Genomic DNA, 21387 nt, shown 5'->3' on the forward strand with positions numbered 1-21387 from the left:
GGGGTTCAAGCTGTCTTTTTATCATATGGTGTTTTTAACTGCAAGCCCTAAAGTACTTAAAGGATTAAGAAGAGTTATTGAGGAAGATGTGTTTACAGGAGACTGTTGACTTAATATCTGAAAATAAATCTTAAATTTAACATGAGATGGAATGTCACTTATACAGCAATCGGTAGTAAAACTTCCCATTCTGGGTTCTCCTGTTCAGGCTTTACATTTTAAGTGAATTACAGAAATATTCTGGGTATTTATAAAAGGTCTTTGGAAGTTCTCTCAGAGTTTGTGAATTAATGCTTGTTATTTAATGCTGTGTACAAAAAAGGCAAGAAACTTACCAAGACTCTAATGTCATTCTGAAGCCTTTTCTAATCTTTAGTGCATCAAAACTATAAGGTCCCTATTGTAAAAATTGAGCCCTTACTCCTAATGTAATTTCAATTGTGTAGAACAGCCTTTCTTAAAGCTCCTAGTACAGAAATAACTGATCTTCTGGTTTTCAGTAATAGCCTTATGGATATGGTGCACTGCTTAGAACTTTAGTAGTAGGGTTGATTCCTAACTGTTGGTGTCCATCAGGCAAATGGGATATAAAGCCTTTAAAGCTTCAAATAAGATGAAAAAAATAGCCAGCATTTTAATTTGAAAGGAACATTCTCCTTAGTTTTTCTCTAGAAAGACTTATCTTTTAATTGCAGTTTTCATTGAATACATTTTTGGGAAACAAGTCATCATTTGCCTATGACCTTTTAGAAAAGTTGTAGCTTTGTTAAAATACTCTACCTATGCCTAATCTAATTTTGCATATACTATGTTTTAGTGTATTTATAAATGGTGAACTCAGTTTCTGAAATTAAACATTTTATTTGCAATTTTCCAGTGGTAGTCAACACTGCCTTTTATTTTCAGATGGATTTAAGACAACCATTGACTGAAAATTTATTCAAACAATTGTAATCATAAATATACCCCAGAACAAGCTATTTGAAAAGACAGGTATTCCATTTAGCTCTTTGGACTTGAGCCTGAATTCTGTTTCTTTTCATTTTCCAAAAGCTGTTTTAACTTCAGGAAGATTGGTTGAATTACTTCCCAAGTGGCTCTGGTTTCCATGTGTTGTTTCTCTAAAACATTTTACAGTTTCAGATATTTTAAGTGTTATTTCATCATGTTATGTTTATACCTATACAATTTAAGTAAATTACACAGTGCAGTAGGAAAGACTAATACTGCTTTTTTCCCCTGCATTATTTTAAAAGATAATGTTTACTTCTATCGACAATCAGCATCTCTTTGTTCTCCTAGACTTAAATGAGAACAACACACGTTTTTCCTGCAGTAATAAAACAATTTGGTCTAGTTTATATGTAGCTGGAAGTAGGTGAGTTTGAAGCAGCTTATTGGGAAGCATGTTTAAATGGTTACTGGTTAATTATTATCTCAGTTTTTTCTCATACATTTTAACTGTGAATATAACCTTGACCCTTGTAAAGGAGATTTTTAATCTCTCCAAACCAGTGGAGAGGAGAGAGGATGAAAAAACTATTTTTCTTTATAAACAAGTGATACAGTTTTTACTCAAGGCTTCAATGTAAATACAGGCTATGACTGTGGAGTCACATCAAACAAGGAGGAATGCTGGCAGTGAACAAGCTCACCTGAAAATCACAGTTCTCTGGACTCAAGAATCTTGGCTCCTCTGAAGGGAGACTTTGCTGTAGCTCCTATCAAACTCCCTGTGTGGAAAGTTGTAGTGATGGCATTTTGTACTCCAAAATCTGCTTCTTAGTTATACAGATAATTAATTGTATAGTCATGCTTTTTGTCAAAACATCCTGAGAAGACAAGAACTAGTCACTATTTTTAAAAGTAAAATTTCATCCAGTTAGTCTATTTATACCTGTGATTTCCCTTTTTCAATTTGGTTTCGTTTGGATTTTTAAAGACCACACTGTTTCAATGTCATCTTGGTTAAGAATGAATTAAAGGCTTATGTTAGAATTTTTTTTAAGATTAATATGCAGGCCCAAAAGACCTTAAAATTGAAGCACTTAATTCTTAAATAAAAATAAGGGAAACTGAGAACATAAAGCTGCTGGTTTCAGTTGTAAGCCTTGATCCTTCTATAGGAGTTACAGGAGCATCTCCTTCAGATCAGGCACTGCTGCCTGTCAGAAAAGAATGATTCCAAAAGAAGGGCTGAAAGCTTTCATTGAAGCTTGAGGTAAGTTATTGAGTGACTGTGTTTTGTGTTGGGTTTGCCTTATTATTTTTAATGGAAATTCTCAGTGATTGCTAAAATTTTATGAGTTTACAACCCTTCTCATATTTGTAATAGATAAGACCCCTGACCCCCCCCCTAGTTTTTACAGTGCTTTCCCTCAGACTAATAAAACTGTAAATAGTGGGAGTTATCAGCCTGAGTTTGTGCTGCACCAACCCCTGTGGCAGCAGACAGTTCCCTAATGCATTATATGGTGACCCTGCAACAGTGATACTTAAACACATACTTTCAGTACATTAGCGACTTCAGAAATAAATTTAGTAAGCAGACTTTTTTTCAGTGTTAGCATAGAAAGTGAAGTGTAGATGATACTTGGTCATCATAAAAATCTCAAAGCTTTTGCTTCTTTTAAAAACAGGCAGGTGTGGCAACTATACACAAACAATAGTTTGTAGTAATAAAGGTAGGAAGGGGAAGAAGTTGAGATCTGCAACAGCCTTTTCAAAGAACTCGGGTCTTGTGAAGGATATATAATGGAAAGTATTTATTGAGATGTATATTATGCTTCAGAAACCTGAGATAATGCTTCCCTTACATTTGCTTCTTTTTATATGTGGCCTCTTTCCTGCTCACCAAATCCAAGTGAAGAAAATGTGTTTGCAGAATTTAGTCAGTGAGCATTTACTACCAATACTCATAGTTTCCCCTTGATTCCCAAAAGTAGCTTCTGAATTTATAAAGAACTGAAATCTCAACTAGAGCAGTGTCAAGACCAGCATAAGGATGTAATTGATTGAATTGATGACAGCTCAGAGTAGGTGTTTACAGTTTTTGAAATTTCTCCCTTAAAGTAGCGTTTTTTTCCTGCCTTTATTCAGGGCTGACCATATTAAACTTTCATTTCATTACCTCCAAACACAGGAAAACTAAATACACTCACACACAAACATATATATAATACACAGTTAACAAATAACACTTTCTAGTTTTAGATTATTTAGATTTTATAAACTAAGCATTTTACTCTTTCACAAACATAATAATCTTTTGCTTTATTCTTAGCAAGAAGAAAGAGTGATTCTTTACCTTCTTGGTTTGATTACAAAGCAGACCCAAAAGTGATTTCATAAGATGAGTATACCAACCAGAAATAGTAACCACGGCTATGTCCCCAACTCAGGTATCAACTTGGGTTCTAAAGACTGGATCTTTGCTTAAGCTGTCCCTGACACTTTTATTTAATCTATGAATCAATGCCTTCTGCCAGCTTCCTAAGTTGGCAGTTTTAAAGGAAAATGTGGACTCCATTTCAGGCAGCATTTTTACCTTACATTTGGCACAAACAGACAGATGAAGCTTTGGTACAGAACCAAGGGCAGCTGAAGCTGAAATAAAGCAGAATTGGTGAAAGACTCCCTATAAGAGTGAGATGTAGAATTTCAAAAGAAACACTGGCTGCCCTTTCTATCATAAAGGTCTGAAATGAACAACCAAAAAGTAGTTATGGTTATCTAAAGAGCTGATCTAAAATAAGTAGCTGCGTACAAAAGGGACCAGTTACACTTTGAAATCCTACATATATAAATAGGAAATGAAGAAAACCTTTGTAGAGGTATTTGTTATTTAGCTTAAGGAATTTTTTTCTTTTTGCAAATAACCTTTTAATCTTTGGTGTCACATGTTAAGCAGGTAGTGATGCATTTCATGTCTCACTGTTTAACAGCCTCTTAACATTAGTTATGGCATAGTTGAGACTAATTATGTAACCAGCTCACTGAGAGTTGTGGCTAAACACTCTTGTTTACATCAATGGTAAGTTCAGCTTGATGAAAAGTTTTTTTCCTTTTCTTGCAAACAGAAAGTGCAATCACTTGTACAAGAAGGAGCCTTTGAATACTACGAAGGAATGCTCTTTGGGGGTGGTGCTAGAATAGGAATATGTAAGTCTGAGCACATATAGTAAAGGGAAGCAACACTATGGCTATGATTTCTGGAATTTCTATGTGAGTTATGAAAATATGCTGTCAGATGCAAGGGAAACACTCTCTCTTGCATTGAAATTGAGACAGTAAACCAATGCCAAGAACTTGTATCCATTTTCAGTTCCTTAACATTAGAAGAACTAATGTTCTCGAAATATCAAGGAAAATAAGAATGATCCTGGAACAACTGTAACTGCAGGAGCAGCAGCACAATCTCAAGCTTTGTTCTGAATGTGTAACCTGTCTCACTAAGAGGATGTGTGAAATGGCCAGGGAACAAGAAAAAGGAGTGTGCTCAGTATTTCAGAATGCATTGCACAAATAGATTGCATTGAGGTTGTGTTCTGATGGATAAACAAGGTTAGAACCTGGAGATGTGCTCTGTTTTTTCCTCAGTGGTAGCAGATAAATGTATTTGATGTCAGATCCTATACAATCATTCTCCACGTCTCCTCACCCCAATTTAGCTCAGGAGAAAAGACCCACAGCAAGTACTTAGGGCAGGTATAAGACCAATATAGTCTGATTTTTTCCAGCTCTTGATATTAGAGACTTTGTGAACTGGAAGTTGTTTCTTGATCTTTACTTCTTTTGGTTCTTGATGCAAGAGTCATCTGTTTACCTTTATTTTGAAGCACCTTGTACTTTCAGTTTCCAGAAATGTCCTCTATTGGCAAGTTCCACAAGATTTTTTTCATGCACTTACTTCATTTAGTTTTATAACAAGAATGTCCCACATCTCAGGCTGTAAGACTCTGATTATTCACCTCCTTCAAGTGAAAAGGCCAGTTTGAGCTGATTGCTTCTATTTCCATGGGTGATGAGGCTGTGAACAGTAGTAGACCTGAGCTCCAGAGCTGAACACCATCACTGGTTTAAGTCCTACAGGTAGCACCCCCACACCAGAGTAAGTCTGTGGAAAGACTCTATTATGTGAGTATGAAATTCAGCAAGATGAAACTCTTCAAATGACTCGTGTATATATTCAGTGCCACTTCAGACAGTAGCTTAAGATGCCTATTCTGCAAGCACAGTGGCCCTAGGTTTTCTCTGTAGGTGATAGAAGCAAGTTCCTACAGAGGGAATCTGACAACCAGGGATTTGGAAAACTGGAGCAACCACACAGACATTTGTATACACCTGGGTAGGATAAACTTTAGTTTGGGTTCTTGAGTTGTGGATTCTAGTGTGGGGGAGGTTACATGAAGTCAATGATTAGCCTTAACGTTAAGGCCTACCTACATCCTTAAACAAAAGTTTTCCTTTGTGTGGTTCCAAATTTGCAGCTATTTGCACATGTATTTCCTTCTGTCTCTTGTGAATTGTTTGATGTTCAAACTGGCTCTGAAGGAAGCTAGGTTTTCTTCCAAAGACAAGTCAAATAGATAATACTTGAATGATTTAAATTTCAAGAGCGGCCAGAGACTGGACCAACAAGTTCTGCAGGTTGCTTTTGCCAGATCTGCTCAGGCCAAGGAAGCCTGGGCAACAACAGCCACCCTCGAGGGAGCAGGCTCCACCCCACCAGATCAGTTCCACTGATACATAATCTAGACGATAAAAAGAAAACATGGTCCTAAAAACTGAAACATACACAGGTAAAGGTAGTTCCTGAATCAAGCAAGTTTAAGAACAAAAAGAAAACAAACAAAACAAAACAAAAAAACCAAACCACTTTATTCCATAATTATATTTTACTCAAGTTTTCAGTCAGCAAGGAATAGTTTTCTGCCGAGGATAATTTCAATGATTCTGACATTTTACACTAATGGAGCTTTTGTCATATTACAACTGGCCTTAACCAGAATTCTAACCTTTTTTCCTTGTTCCATTCAGCAATCTATGCAGACATCCTTAACAAAAACATCTAATAAAGAAACTACAGAGCATGCAATCTTACCCTAGTTTATAGAATGCAGCACATGGCACGTTAGAGTACTCCTTTCCAAAGGGACTACTTAATAAAAAAAAGGAAAACAGCACGTATCTTAAAGTGGGCATTTTCATAGGAAATTTTTACACTGCAAATTAAGATACCATTACAGCAGAAGAGGGGAAAAATTATTTTAAAGATTCTTTTTCCCAGGAAATCCAAGTTACTGCTTTTACATGAACTGTTGGAATGGAGACAATCATCCTTAGTACTCAAATCTGTTATGAAACAGTGCTTGTCAAGAGGTCCAACTGCTTTTTAAGTGAATGTTTCATTCGTTTGGTAGCCTGCGGGGCACAATTAGGTGTTATGACGAAGCAACGATGAATATGGCTTTCCTATGTTTATAACATCGTTAGGTTTCACACTGGCACTCTGACAGCTGAGGGGGTTACAATCCTGCAGATACATGAAATAATATATCTTTGCACACATAGATTACGTATCAAATTATTGCCCTAGCACAAACCTGTTGGTTTTGTATCTTATACAGGACAATTAGGACATACCTGTGCAACATGATGAAACAGACTACCAAACCAAGTAGACAGGTTTTACTTAGTACCACTAAACTTGTAAGCAACCTCTCTCAAACATATTTAACAATACAACTCAGTATACTGGGCATATACTGACTAGGAATGCACTGTATTATTTACCTAAGAAACAGGACGGAGCTAAATACCAATTGGTACAGAGATTTTCCATGCTTCTCCACAGAAGCTGAGTTGCAGTGCTGGAATGACAACTTGCTGCTGTCTTATATACTTCAATCATCAGCAAAAGCACATCAAAAGACTTACTTAAAATTCACAGTCAAGATGATAGAGGAAGTTTTTCCAACAGTACTAATTTTGGTTTCAAGTTTAAAGTAAAAGGAGGTAGTGCAGTAAGGTTCAACCCAATTTTACTGATGCCAGGTATATTTGCCAGTGGCCTGTGTGTTGTCTTGTAATGTGATATTTGAAGAGGATTTGTTTCCATCAGTATATGTGTGTAAGAAAACATCAACTGGTCTCCTGGTTTAACATCTTCTCTTTTGTCATACCTGTAAAGAATAAAGAAGATTTATTGTTATTCTTAGCTTTACCTATTAAAGATGGCTATTACTGCAGAGGCATGAAGCATCCAAGATGAAACACAAAAAGGAACTAACATTCTCAGTTACATCTCCTGATTAAGTAGTACTAGAGGAGGAAATAGTATGTTTGAAGAATGTAGGGACTCAGTCATTCCATGCGTGTCTTTCTGCTGCTATTGTGATGTAAATCACAACTCCTAGAAAATTTCTTACTAGTTCCCTATTTCAATTTAGTGGAGAAAGGACTCCAAAGCCTAAGAGTGTAGGAAACTGGACCAATTTTTAGGTTTTACTCTACAAGAACTGCATTTGGAGAAACGTGGGGGTGGTTTTGTTTTGTTTGGGTTTTTTGCTGCCTTTTTTGTTGTTGTTGTTTTTTGGGGGGTTTTTTAGTAATTCTAAAAAATACCTTATGTGGTACTTAAGCAGAAACCCTTTTCTTCTGGTAGTCATACATTAGAGTAGGAGCCTCAGAGAATAGCAAGAGAAGACCTCCTTAAACGCTGGAGGAAAGAAGGAGCCTGGCAATTACAGTACTAATTTGGCACTTGTTAATTCTAAGTTCAGTTCCTTCATCTACTGCATGTTTGGGCAGGTCACTTTGGGTCAGCTTTTATAAACTGTTCAAGTACAAGAATACATATAAATTATATATAAATACATATAAATATATAGAATAAAAAAAAGTAACTACTGAGTTCTAGGACTATTTATTATGTACACTTACAGTTATTTCTTAAAAGGATTTATGTTCAATCTGACTATTGAGGGAATTTACAGGATGAGAAAACAAGTGACTTAGCCATTTGGCAGTGATGTGAAAGATCTAGTTTCAGCCAGTTTTCATCTGATCTAAGCCCAAAACTGAAGTTCATTATCTCTTATGAGCTGTATGAGCCCCTTTAATCTTCTAGGAATTGAGACAGATCTCCCTCATTGTCTCATGAGGACATGGTTCTACTTTGCAATAGTTATTTATTCATTCACAAAGGAGAGTCAGGTACAATTTACAGCTTAAAGCTTAGGATATTCATTCTGGATATGGCAGCCTGATCGAATCTTCAATCCAGCAACTTCAAAGGAGAAGAAAGAGGTAAGTTCACTCCAAAACACTCCATAAACCACCTCTGGTTAGGCTCTGTAACCTGAGTGAAGAGCAGTGCCCCATTCTGCACCTTTTCTGTTTTCTACCAGCACGTGGAGCTTCCATTCTTAGGCACCTGAATCCTTCCACACATTTCACAGGCATCCTACTCAAGCTGTGACTTTCCTGGCAGATGTGGATACAGGCAGGAAAGCAGTGCTGTCCCAGCCCTACACACCCTTAAATGCACCTAGGATTAAATCCAGCCTGCATCTTTGCAGGCCTGGCCTCTCATCTGCCTGAATTCCCTGAAAAAAATCTCTGATATTTTTCTAATGCTGCCTGACAGAGAAGTCATTAACATTTAATATATTTGAAGGAAGTACTTTACAGAAAACCAGAATTGTTAACTAAAATTTTGGAAACTCAGGAAGAACCCCAGGTTGACAGAATTCATAAGTGTCACTAAATACACCATATAATGCAGAATTAGACTGCACACTGAACAGGTGTTTTCTACTTTTAAAACAATTGCATGCTAATTTCACCTGCTATTTCTAAAAATATCACAATACCCCTTAGGTTGGTAGGTACATCCAAACTGGCAGAAGGAACAGCATTACTTTGTAACAACCTTACCAACTACTAATTTCACATTTTCTTCATCAGCAAGTAAAAGGCCTTTCATCTGGCTGCATGCATTTGTGAATTTTATTATTTTTAAATACTTTAAGCTTACACAGCATATTTCTTCAGGGTTCAAAGAGACTGCACTAATTGAAGATGAGATTGTAACACCTGTTCCGTGTAAGAACCTGCATCAAGCTCCTTTCAATCACCCTTTGAAGAAAAAGAATAGATTGCTTGCATTTTTCTTGAGGCAAATAGATCTAATCTGAGCACACTACTGAAAGCTGATAATTTTAAGACACTTTTATTTATGGACTCCAGTTATCTGATGAATTATCAGCCTTCACAGCCACCCCATTCCTAACCTGTTTCCACCTGACATATACTGTCTATGAAGAGGTTAAATTAGCTTTCACCCATCTGAAAGGAAGTCACTTTCTTGCACAACAAGAAAATGGACAATTGGTGCCAATAAACTTTGCACTACTGTGCTGTCAGACCAAGTGGCAGTCCTGTGTATGATGCTCAGTTGTGGATTTTGCCTGATTTTTTAATGTGAAACTTTATGCTGAATCAGCCCTTCCTTTAGCCTTTGTTTTGCTGAGTACAGTTAAAAGTGAGAGAGAAACTGCTCTGTAGCTGTAACACCATGAAACATTTATCAGTGACAGGGATATTATTCATTCACCTTCCAATCCCACTAGGCCTTACAAACCCAAAGCAACCCAACACTCACCAACTCAAAAAGCTCATTGGAATGAAGGGCTACTGAAAGAGGAGAGTTGTATTCAGAGCAGTGTGTATATTTAAGTATATTTTAAAACCCCAAATATTGAAACATTTTAGCTACCATGCACCTTCTATCCCTTGTCCTCTAGCAGCTTAAGGTCTCCTCCCAATTAACGGTTTAAGACTGTCTCTAGATTCAGCATACAAAAAACCAATTTGAAATAAAGAGTAAATAGGTAATTGTGAAGGCTTTAAACAGACTGTATCACCATCATGAGAGTGCTTGGAAATAAAAAGGCATAGCAAGATCAATGATTTTTGTAATTCCCCTGGAAGCTTTCTTTCCCCTTCTTCTGCTTTACTTCCAAAGTACTTTTATCTCTAAACATACCAGTAATTAAATTATGTATCTGATCCTGTGACTGGGGAAAAAGAACTCTGTGCTCAGAATAGTTCTTAAAATCTGTTGTGTTGCTTTTGTTTTGTGCAGTATGAAGGGAGGCTTTGTGTCACCTTCTAATGAATAATTTTCATTAAGATAGTTTTCATTTAAATTTAAAACTTATGCTTCAGATGAAGAGGTAGGCTTAAAAAACAGAAAGGTGCCTACTTTTTGGTTTTCATCCTGAAAAGCAAATGATGCCACCTCACAACGTCTCCTAGTATTCATTCCAATATTCCAACTCTTTAAAAAGTGTCTGTGTATCACTGTGGGTCATAGTGACAAAGCACTCAATAGCATTTGACTTTTCTGTGTTTCCACTTCTCTCTGAAGTGAAATGGGTACAAAGACCTCTGTTCCCTCAGAGCTAATGAATGTGTTCACAGCAGCAGCTTCTACGCCATCTATATGAGGGATGTTCCACATAAAAACAGACTTTCGATATTAAAATGTACATGAGCCTCTCACTGCCACACATTATTCAGACAAATAATTATATACACTGTTCTGCCAAGAAAGCTGTTTCACAAGGTCTAGTGGGGTATCAGACCTAGCTGCATTAAACATATTGGTATAAAGTTTGGTAAGCTAACAATTCTTATGCTGTTTATGATGTCCTTAGAATCCCAGAATTATTAAGGTTGGAAAATATGTCTAAGACCATCAAGCCAAATTGTCACCTTAGCACCACCACCACATTCACCAATAAACCATAGCCCCAAGAGCCATATCCAAACTTTTAACACTTCCAGGGATGGTGACTCCACCACTTCCCTGGGTAGCATGTTCCAATGCTTGACAACCCTTGCCATGAAGGAATTTTTCCTAGTATCACACCTAAAGCTCCCCTGGACAACTTGAGGCCATTTCCCCTTGTCCTTGAAAATATTCTATGCTGTACAGGCAAATCAGAATCAACCAAAACAATGAAAAACAAACTGCAGTGCTTTATTTCTAAGATGGCAGCATGGCAGAGATCAAAAATTCTCAGAAGATTCATATTGTTCTTAAGCTGGTTTAATAAATATGCTGTACCAGGAATTGTGCTTGCAATGCTTGTCTCTGTGCATATGCAAAAAAAAAGAAAAAGCAGGCTACTGTCCTCAGATGAAAATACCTCATTCAGAACATACCTCCAGTCGGAATTGATTTCTAGAAACCGAGAAACTCCTGTTTGCGCTGCAGCCACATCAATATGAACAGAGACATCTACATAAATAAAGAAAATAGAATACAGTTTCAAAATTCTTCCAAGTACACTCTGATTAATAATAAATTAACAAAATAGTAACAAAGAAGATGTGTGTACCTAGTTTGAAGAAGCAGTATTCAATATATGAAAAGATATACTGAAATTAAGATTAGGTGGACATACCTCAAGCCAGCTTTACATACCTGCTGTTGAAGGTACCAACTCATGCAGTTTCTGAATTGCCACTCCTCCAGGATAATTGAAATGTGAAACATATAAAGATGTTCCTGAATAAACAGCATTGAGTAGAAGATGGATTATAATAAAGAACGATCCAAGTTTGTACAGCCAGGATCTCCGGTAGTTATTCAGACTGTTGAGGAAGAGAAAAATAAGGAAGGATAAACTGTTCTTTTCTTTCATACTAGTCACTGACTACTGTGACATAACTCATACAGAAACTCCACTTCTAGATAATAAAGATTAATAGAAATTTTATTAACTCTGTATGGCATTTATTTATTACCAATTTCTAGAAGATTAACTTCTAGTGACACTTAAATTAGAATATTCTCATTAATAAAACTAAGACAAACTGATCAATAAAGCTAAGTACTTCTGTATTTAAAAACTTCAGCTATGAATATATTCTCTTTTAAAGAAGTTGAACTCTGAACTTCAAGTTCCTTATTCAATATACCCAAACAGAACTATTTAGCTCCATGTTTCACAAGCCTGTGTATTAAACTACCTCCTGAGGCAAACTGTGTTAACAGCTCAGGAGTACTGGAATATGTCTTCTTTTCTGGTAAATAAACTGCATTGTAACAAAATAACAGTAAAATTAGGGCTCTATTCTCAATTCTCCTCCAGACTTCCCAAATAGACCTGTCAAAGCATTTGACTTTTCTGTGTTTCCACTTCTCTCTGAAGTAAATGGGTACAAAGACCTCAAACTCCTCTCTACAGCATATGAGTATTTCAATATGACCCAGAGTTCAAGATGAAAAAGGTGTATAAAAATAGTACTAATAGTTTTCCTTTTGCATTTTCAGAGGGGAAAAACCCAACAAACAGGATTTTGAACTTACATTCGTGAGCACATTTTAGCAGCCACTATGTTGAAAACAGGGAAAGTATAGATGATGAAACGCAGCTCTTTGTGCGGGAGAAACGAGTACAAAAAAATAAAGCCCAGTGCTGGCAAAAGTAAAATCCGAGTTCTCTTTTCTGTTACCCCTAAAGGTACAAATATTATGCTGCATCCCAAAGCACGAGGCAGGGCTGAATAGAAATACCACAAGAAGGGAGAAGTCTTCAAGGTGAAAAGAGTTAAGGATGCTTTCACTGCTAACAAGTAAAGTAACTATTCTTTACATTAGTATCCAGAAATTTTGAAAATATGCAGTATACTTTTTGTCTACTCATTCTTCCAGCCTTTCATTTCCTGTCTCATCTTTGGAGAACTAAAAGCAGTCGCTTAATTACAGTCGCATTACCCAACAGAGACACATCAAATGGCACTAATGATGGGCAACATGAAACACCAAGCAGAAGAAACCTGGCTTTATATTGGTAGGACACAAAGAGGCAAGAAAAAAGTTAGCAGAGGAGACTTACAATTTGCAGAAACACCTAAGGGACAGACATAGTCTCGTAAGTTTTAAATAATGAAAAGTAGAATCTAACACCCTGAGTCTCAGGAGTAAGTCACATCAAGTCTTTGCTTTGGCTGGTAGTGTTCTTTTTCTCTGGATGTTTCAAAGGATACTCCCCAGTTGGAACTTTTGTTTAAAACTGTGTTATACCAGAGCACTTTCCCCTCAGGCCACACAAGCTGCCTCCAAAATAGAGAATCCACAGCAACTGTTAGCCCTAAAAGAATTAAAGAGATACAAACCTGCATGAACTAAAAACCAGGGAAAAGCAAACTAGCACATCTGAATAGCACATATACAGCATATTGAGAACATAAACTGAAACATGCATTGTAAGCCTCACCCAAAACCACAGAGAAGGCTGAATATGTCTGTCTTGCAGGGAAGGGAGGCACTTCTGAACAGAAGCCTTTAAAGAAGCATGTTAGACGTGAATCCAATTGGGATTCATCCCACTCCAACCCCAGGTTTGAAAAAAGGGCTTAATTGAGATTTGTTTTAGGAGAGTATTAAGAGCATTAAATGTAATGAACGATAAGAAGCTCATGTTAACTTCAGATAGTACTAAATAATTTTTATTGTAAAGCTACAATTGTTTTTTGTTAAGTTAAAAAAAACAATCACAAAGTTTGCTACTTTTCATTAGGTGGAGGGAGAATGGGAATAAGGGATGAAAGGGAAAAAGCAAGCAGCAAAATTGTCAGCCCTATCTCCTCCACTCAGCTCTGTGCAAACTGCCCTAGTATTTAAGGATTTTGCTCAAATAGGAAAGGGGAGTGCCAGTGGTTAATTCCCATTAGACCTCCAAACTCTTACATCATGAGGTGCCTCCTGGCATAATTGTTTAGTGTTTCTATTGTGCACTCTGTGCAAGGGACAGCATGCTGCCAAGGGTCATCATCCCATATTTAACAACAGCATTTTTAATTAGGTAGGCTGGTGGAACAGCTTAAGAGTATGTGCATATACACTTGGGTCTCCCACAGATGGGTAGAGACAAGGGAATTTTTCAACCTCTCCAGCATGGAGATCACTTAAGCTGCTAAATTTAATTTAACAATGGAATAGAGTTGAACTGCAACTCTCCCCACAACCCTCCTGCTTGGTATCTGTCTGTCACACAGTTGTATTTTATCCTGGGACTCAGCTTATCACCATGGCAATAGATACTACAACTGATAATATGCACTAGTAGCTACAGCCAGGTATTAATTGTACTGAAGCTGACTTCACTGACTGTGCAGTCAGCTTGCAAATCTCAGCCTCTTTAAGATCAGGACATTATACTGTAAGCACCTAAAGACAGAGGCCACAGTAGCTTTCTCTGCTCTGCACACATCTATTTCTTCACATAGAAATTTTCAAAGAAATAAAAAATCTTGTCATATTATTAGCAAATAGAATCGAATTAAAACAATAACAACTCACAACACCCCACTTACCCTCTCTCCACTGCCACCCCTCAAAAAAAATCCTTAAGGGCCACTCAACAGATAAATCAGTCAAAACTCCAGACTTCTCTTGAACTTAATGTCATTTGCTTTCTTCCAAGCAAACACTTACCCAACCAAAACATTCCAGCAGGAACAGCATGGGAAAGCACCTTGAAAATGGAGATTCTTTTAGTTAATAATGTCACCAGGAGCATGAGGCCTAAGAATATGCAGAGCTCTGATCTGAAGACTATAATCGCCAAAGCTGAGAACCAAATGAATGGCCTTTGCTTTTGCTGTATCCAAAATGTCAATGCCAGGAGCACTGCAAAAAAAAACCAACAAAACAAACAAAAAAACCCCAAAACACATCATCTCATATACTGAACTATTTATTTTCTAAAGGGTAACACTCAATGCTACCACCTTCTTGTTCCTATAACTTCCCACCAATCCTCCCTTGGTCTTCCAACCATTTCTAGTCCAGGAATTCTTCCTTTGTTAGAGAAATGTAATTTGGAATAATGCACAGCTTTATACTGTGATGCTTAAGTAATTAGGAAAAGTATAACCACAGAAGGAACACATGGAAACTCTTTCTAGGCAGTATATTTAATAGCTATTGAGGGGGGAAAAAAGAAAGACAAATCTCAAGGGAGTACTAAAAGCTTCTCAAACTACAATTCATAATTATTATTGCTCAATATCAGCTGGGCAGTTATTCTCTTGGCTAAGTATATTCTGTACTCATGATAACACAAAGCCATTTTGAACGTATCAATGAGACTACAGACTACTGCTGAGGGAGAAAGATCTATAAATTCATTTCCACGATAAGGTGGGACACACCATATCTCGACACAGATGAAGTTGTCTCTAGCTTAAATCTCAACACAGCAAAACTGCTCAGGATCCTAAGGAAAACATGAAATACTAAGGTACAAAATCATGAAACAACTTGTATTTTTTAAGACGCAGAAATTATCTGAGACATTACTAGACAGTTTATCTGACAATCCATCTCCTCTTGTTTATCATTTCTCATCTATACAGGTTCTTACATCAACTTCACAATGTTATTAGCTGAACAACTTGCACTGAAGCATTTAGTGACTCAGTAAATATCTGTCACATGTGATTAATTTTCCTCTTCACCAGCTCTGAGGGAAAACTGTATATGTAGAGAAGGGCTTGACATTGATTTTTTTTTTTTACTCAAAGTATAGAAACTGCTTCATTTGTAGAGAGTTTCAGAAGAGGAAGATGAAAATGGTGCAGCAGGAATTTCTTCTACAATCCCATCTGAAAGTCCTTTCCCTTGCAGAGCAAGTTCACATGGTTTTTTGAACTGGAGGTATACCTCATCACTTTTCATAGCTCTATACTTTATGCATTAGATATGTGTACTCAAACCTCTAGCTAATCAAAGCCATCTGACTAAACCTCCATGTACTCAGATTCAATAAAACTTGATTAAACAGTCACTGTAAACATAGATGGTAAAAAGAGAATGCAAACTCAAGCTTTCTAGTCTTGTTATCACACAATTTAATCAAGTTGATATGTCAGCTTGGTCTGACCAAATTTTTCCTGTGCTTTAGCTACTGATACGTTTGAAAAGAAGTTTTAAATTTTACATTTTTTTCCTATGAAATACCTACCAAATGGAAGTGCAAACACATTAGGGAGGGTTCTTGTACAGTAAAACATCAAATGAAACTGAGTAACAGTGATGAGACAGAAGATTGATGCTGTAGTTGCTCCAAACTGTTTTCTAACTTCTTTCTGCAGCTTCCATAAGGTGTAAATCACACTGAGCCCCAAACTTCCTCGGACTATCAGGAGAATAAAAATAGGAATCAAAGAGCAGTATCAGATGGATCACTGATGAACAGCCATGTTATATAATGTAACGGGAAGATATTCTGAAGATTAAAATTTAAGGGACCACAATATAACTATCTTAAAAGAAACAAAAAGCCAAACAAAATTCCGTTTAATTTATCTGTTCTATCCACTTTTAACTTGTCTGGTAGTTCTGCACAAAGGTCAACGATTCCATGCCAAATTAACAATCCTTTCTGAACTGTACAGAACTCTCTGAAGAGACTTGAGAGACTTGCTTTTTCCATACTGCCTGACATTTGCTAGCACACATTTTCTGTGTGCTGTTAGTTACTCCCAAAGAGGGAGCTGAATGGCCACACCGGTCCCAAGTACCATAGTATGGGTTTTCCTTCCTTGCAGAAAAAAAATCACAATTTAACCATTGGTCCAAGAGTAGCAACAATGTTTTAACTGGTGCTCTAATGGGTGACATCTCTGAGGATTCGAAGTTCTCATACCTATCAGCTGGGAATAAAACTTGGACATTCTTAGCACAGAAAGTATGTAGATAGCCGGGCTGGAAAGAGCAGCAATAAAAATTGGTCCAAGGAACGTTCTTGGGACAACTCCAGGAAATTCATGATGGTCATACTGCAAAAAGGAGAATCTACTTAAAATAAGCAAATTAGAAACAAGGGAAAATAAATCATATGCACACTGCATTTATCCTACAGATACTGCAAGGAATTGCCATCTTTAAACTGTCCAAAAATGAAGATATTATTTTCAATTTACCTTATCCAAGTCCAGCTGGTGGTACACCACATCGTGGATAGCTTGCAGGTTAAAGCTTTCCTCCACTTTTGTAAAAGGACAGACAGTTAAATGAACAAAGGCCACTGCAATCAGCAGCAGCAGCAATGGGAACGACCGCCCACTTGAGCTCCTCTTCTGAGCCATCTTGGGTTTGAAATTCAGATATATACTATTATTATTAAAAAGAAAAAAAAAATTACATAAATAACATGGCATGAAGCATACAAAAAAAGACTGATGATGCAAGGAAAATCTACTACAGCAGTCAAAAAATTCAAACAAAGACTAGTAAGTCAAAAAATCCAGGAAATTTTTTACTATATGCAATTAATTAAGGTAGTGAAAAATATATTCAGAAGCATTTCAGAATTTATGCCACCATCTGTAAATATAATTATTATAATTTTCACCTAAAAAACTTCAAGACAACATGAGCCCTACCTAAGAAAGTATATCACTTTGCATTCCATACTGCCCCACTGCTGAGTGTCACCTCAGTTATGTTTCTGATTAATGGCACAGATAGCCTGGTAATCTACCCTCACTTTAACTGCATGCTGGATTTACAGATGGTCTTTAGAACATACTCTCTTATTTGTTCAGGGCTCCAAAAATAGTGGGAGAGGATCCACGAGGATGAGAAATTCTTGAGAACAGAGTACTTTGATCTCCTGAGTTTGCCAGCAGCTCAGGCTGGACTTGGCCAGAGAAGGACAAATCCCCTCTGGCACCCACACGCGTCACTATGGCAAGAGACATTCTGTATCCCATACCTCACTCTTCCACCCAGAAATGAAGGCACCCTCTCCCTAGTGCTTCATTTCACAACACTGCTGAGCCATTCTTATGGAAGTACTTATGTGGCATTTTATCATTACAATAAACTGTGTTCAGGTGATGCCAGAGCAAATCTATTCTGTGTTCTTTCAATTTAAACTTCCCATTTTTTTTTTAAGTTTACAATTTAATAAAAGACAAGAGATTTTGGTTATTCTTGCTCTGTTCTCACAGAGAAAAATTTCTAAACCAGCAGTTTTAAGGTACAACTGGGGTTTTGGTTAGAGATGCTTTCTCCTGTGTTTTGGTCTAAATATGTCCATCAAACAGATGTAAGATAGTTGGCAGATTTCCTGGGATCACTTAGCAACAGCCTCCTAGAGCTACCTTTTCCTGAACTGATGTTTGTGCTGCTCATTAGTAAAAATAAGCGAGCTCATATTCCTTGTATTCACAATGAGCACCAATAAATCCTGAAATTTGGTTACTTCCTGTAAATTGCATGTATCTGCATATTATTTTAAATACCTCACTAACTGCATCGCTTTTTCTGATGATTGCTTCTGCTGCAGACTGTAACTGAAGCTCTAAGCCTGAGCTCAAAGACAGAGCCTTGTCAGGAGCCTAAACAAACCCTTCACCTCAGGAAGTAGGAATAGCCTTTTTAACCTCTGCCTAGTCTTACTTCTTTACAATAACGGATAACTGTGGTTTATGCTACAACAGAATCCTTATCCCACAGGAGTAGGAATAGAGGCATGGGACTGACACCTCAAAAAGTGTCTGGCAGGAATTAAGTCCCTGCACAGGGCAATTTATGTTGCACAATGTCTTGCTGAATTCTTCCAATAAATGCAGAAGAATCCCGTGATTCTGGTCAAACTTAACTGAAGAGAAAAATGGACCCTGAAGGGTCAATCCACTGCTGCACACAGCAACACTTGAGCAGCTCATGCATCAGGTGAAACAGCACAGTCACCTGCAAGGTAGGTATTCCTGACTCCAAATTCTCAGCCTCTTAATGCTGCAGGGATTTTAGGACCCAATAAATGCTTATAAAACAACCCAAGTGCCAAGCAGCTCTATTTTTACTCATTTTTAACTACATCATCTACATTACAATGAGCTGTTACCATCACCTATAAATACTGCACTCATTATCCTCCAACCGATCTACAACAAAGCCTGCTCCTGGTATCTTTAGCTGATAACCACATGAGTAATCAGTCCCCAACTTCCTAAATCAGAATGGAAGTGAAGCTACATAGCCCACACACAGTTTATCACAAGCTTTTTTTTTTCTTTTTTAATCTTGTTGACTCCAATCCTTTTGTATGCCTAAAAAAAGGAAGCACGACAGCATACTTGTACATCTTGGAGATAATTATATGCATTATAAATACTGAAATTCCCTGAAGGGAAACATGGTAGAAGATAAAAAACCAAAGCATGAAGACAACACCCAGGTTTCTGAGATAAAGCCTAATAAATTCAGTGGTCTTGTCAAGACTCAAGATAACTTGCTCTGTTGGAAATTGATGCTGACAAGCATCAAAATTCAAGTGAAATTTATCAAGACAGGTAGACACTGAATTTGATGATTAAAATAAATTTGCTATATAAAAGCAAATACTCCCAACTAGTTTTTCATTTTTTAAATGCCAAAACCACAGAAACAGCTTTTAGCTTAATAAAAATAATTTAATAATGAAGCTTAGAGGGATAATCATAAGCAATACACATAGGTTTGTCCATTTATTCCATTCTGGCAACTTCAGAAGAATCTTCCTCAGGCCTCTACAACACAGCCACACTGACTCTCCCCCCGGAATCTACATCAAGACTGAATCAGAGAAGAGCAGGGGTTCTTAACACAAAGGATTCATCTCTTTGCGGGATTAAACTGGGTGGAAAAAAAAAATTGGATTTTCATAAAAAAAAAAAAAAAAGCTGAGGTACTTGCATCAAAAGTGGTTTGTTGCTGTTTTACACTTTTTCAATGGAAATATCATGAGTTCACATAGATTTTTTACTCTTCCCGTGAAAAATCTTCCATATTTAGCTCACTTACATTTTTCAGATACGCTTCATAAGAGCTGTGATAGAGTCTGGCAGGCAAACTGCATAGTAAATCTGTCTACAGAGTCATTTCACTTCCTCACACGGAGGAATCTAAGCAGAACCACCAAGCACACCCCAGCATAAGGTCTTCCTTCTTGGGCTTGATCTAGCTTTGGCAAAACCCATTTTGTATTATCCTAAATTTCCATGGTATTTTTTCCTATGTTTTAATCGCTCTCCCAAGTTTGATCTAGAGTTAATACCTCAATGAGGTCACGTTTAAACCTTTTAGTTGCTGGGATTGCTTTTTTTTTCCTGTGTTAGGAAAAAACTGCAGCTACTATGCTTATATACACTTCCTCATGAGTTTCGAGACTGGCTAAAAACAAACAAACAAACAAAAAAAACCAAAAAAAAATCTAAGAGGAGGGGAAAAAAAAGAAGAGAAGGTTGTCACAGGAAATACAGTGTGGGCAGCTACCAGACACAAAGATACGACGGAGCAATAAATAAATGGCTCTCTTGGGGCGGGAGAAGAAACACGAAGAATGCTCTCGACTGAAACCCACCCAAACCCACCCCGCGCCCCCACCGTTCCCGGACGCCCCGGTCCCAGCAGGGGCACCCGGACCCCCCCCCCCCTCCGCCCGGCCCAGCCCGGCCCCGCCAGGGCGGGTTTGAAGCGCTGCCCGTGGCAGGTCGCTCCTGTGAGGGGCTCCATGAGGGCTCCGGGCCGAGACCAAACGCCACCCGCCGCTCCTGCAGCCGCCGGCGCCGCCCCGAGGCCGCCAGGCCCCCGCGGCCGGGGCAGGCACCGCGCCCGGCACACCCTCAGCAGGCGGCTGCCCTGCCCCTGCCCTGCCCGGCCGCGCTCCCTCCCGCCACGCCACAGCTCCCACGCCCGGGAGGCGGAGAGCTGGGGCGGCCGCCTAGCAGCGCCCGGCGGGGCTCTCGGGAACGCCCTCTAGCCCGGCTGCAGCAAAGGCACGGGCAGCTGGCGGCTCTCCCGGCTGCCCCATCCATCCCTCCCTCGCTCGCTCCCTGCCGCCCGCCCGCCCCGCCGGCCCGGGCAGCGCCCGCCGTCGGTGCCGCACTCACCGCGCGCGCGCCCACGTGGCCGCCCCGCAGAGGGCGCCGGCACCGCGGGAGCGGCAGCGCCAGCCCCGCCACCACGTGACCGCCTCCCCCGCCGGCCATCTTGGGTGAGGGCAGGGCACGCCCCCGGCAGCAGAAGGTCTCCGAGGCGGCGGCCAAATACAAATGGCGGGCGCCTGTGAAGCCCCTACGGAGCCCGTGCTTGCCCTTTCTCATGATGGCGGCGGCGCTCGCTCCCACTGCCCTGCCCCGCCCCCGCCCAGCTCTCTGGGCACGCGGGGGGCTCCCATTGGTCCGGAGCGTGGCGGGCGCTGATTGAACCACGTCCCTTCGCTCCGCAGCCTCGACCAACGAGCGCCCGCGGCCGGTGCGCGCGTGGGGCTGACGCGGAAATCTGAATGGAGCTCGCGGGCCGGCGGGTCCGGG

At 39.0% G+C, this 21387-nt stretch overlaps 1 protein-coding gene across 4 annotated transcripts; it reads right to left on the reverse strand.

The window, feature by feature from the left end:
• Positions 1-5635: 5635 nt before the first annotated feature.
• On the reverse strand, positions 5636-20993 carry ALG12 (ALG12 alpha-1,6-mannosyltransferase). 4 transcript variants are annotated; one of them, XM_084206633.1, is made up of 10 exons: positions 20965-20993; positions 17008-17197; positions 16731-16863; positions 16047-16220; positions 14516-14710; positions 13066-13169; positions 12386-12609; positions 11498-11667; positions 11236-11311; positions 5636-7184 (listed from the first exon to the last, which is right to left on the reverse strand). In XM_084206633.1, the coding sequence occupies exons 2-10, from the start codon at positions 17170-17172 to the stop codon at positions 6953-6955; spliced, it is 1473 nt and encodes a 490-aa protein (XP_084062759.1). In that variant the 5' UTR covers positions 17173-17197; positions 20965-20993; the 3' UTR covers positions 5636-6952. The 4 variants fall into 4 exon arrangements, with proteins under 4 accessions (XP_084062759.1, XP_084062760.1, XP_084062758.1 ...); XM_084206634.1 differs by lacking the exon at positions 20965-20993 and adding an exon at positions 17616-17655; XM_084206632.1 differs by lacking the exon at positions 20965-20993 and having other exon boundaries at positions 17008-18036.
• Between the last annotated feature and the right edge of the window lie 394 nt (positions 20994-21387).

The sequence above is a fragment of the Fringilla coelebs genome, assembly GCF_963513975.1.
Source record: "Fringilla coelebs genome assembly, chromosome: 5".
NCBI classification, from domain to species: domain Eukaryota; kingdom Metazoa; phylum Chordata; class Aves; order Passeriformes; family Fringillidae; genus Fringilla; species Fringilla coelebs.

Excerpts from the sequence above, each read along its gene's own strand:
- ALG12 (XM_084206632.1), bottom strand. The coding sequence starts at position 17,244 with ATGCCATGTTATTTATGTAATTTTTTTTTTCTTTTTAATAATAATAGT. Across the intron at positions 16,864-17,007 it reads ACCAGCTGGACTTGGATAAG|TATGACCATCATGAATTTCC; the intron begins GTAAATTGAAAA and ends TCCTTTTTGCAG. Across the intron at positions 13,170-14,515 it reads TGCTGGAATGTTTTGGTTGG|GGCTAACAGTTGCTGTGGAT; the intron begins GTAAGTGTTTGC and ends TAATTCTTTTAG.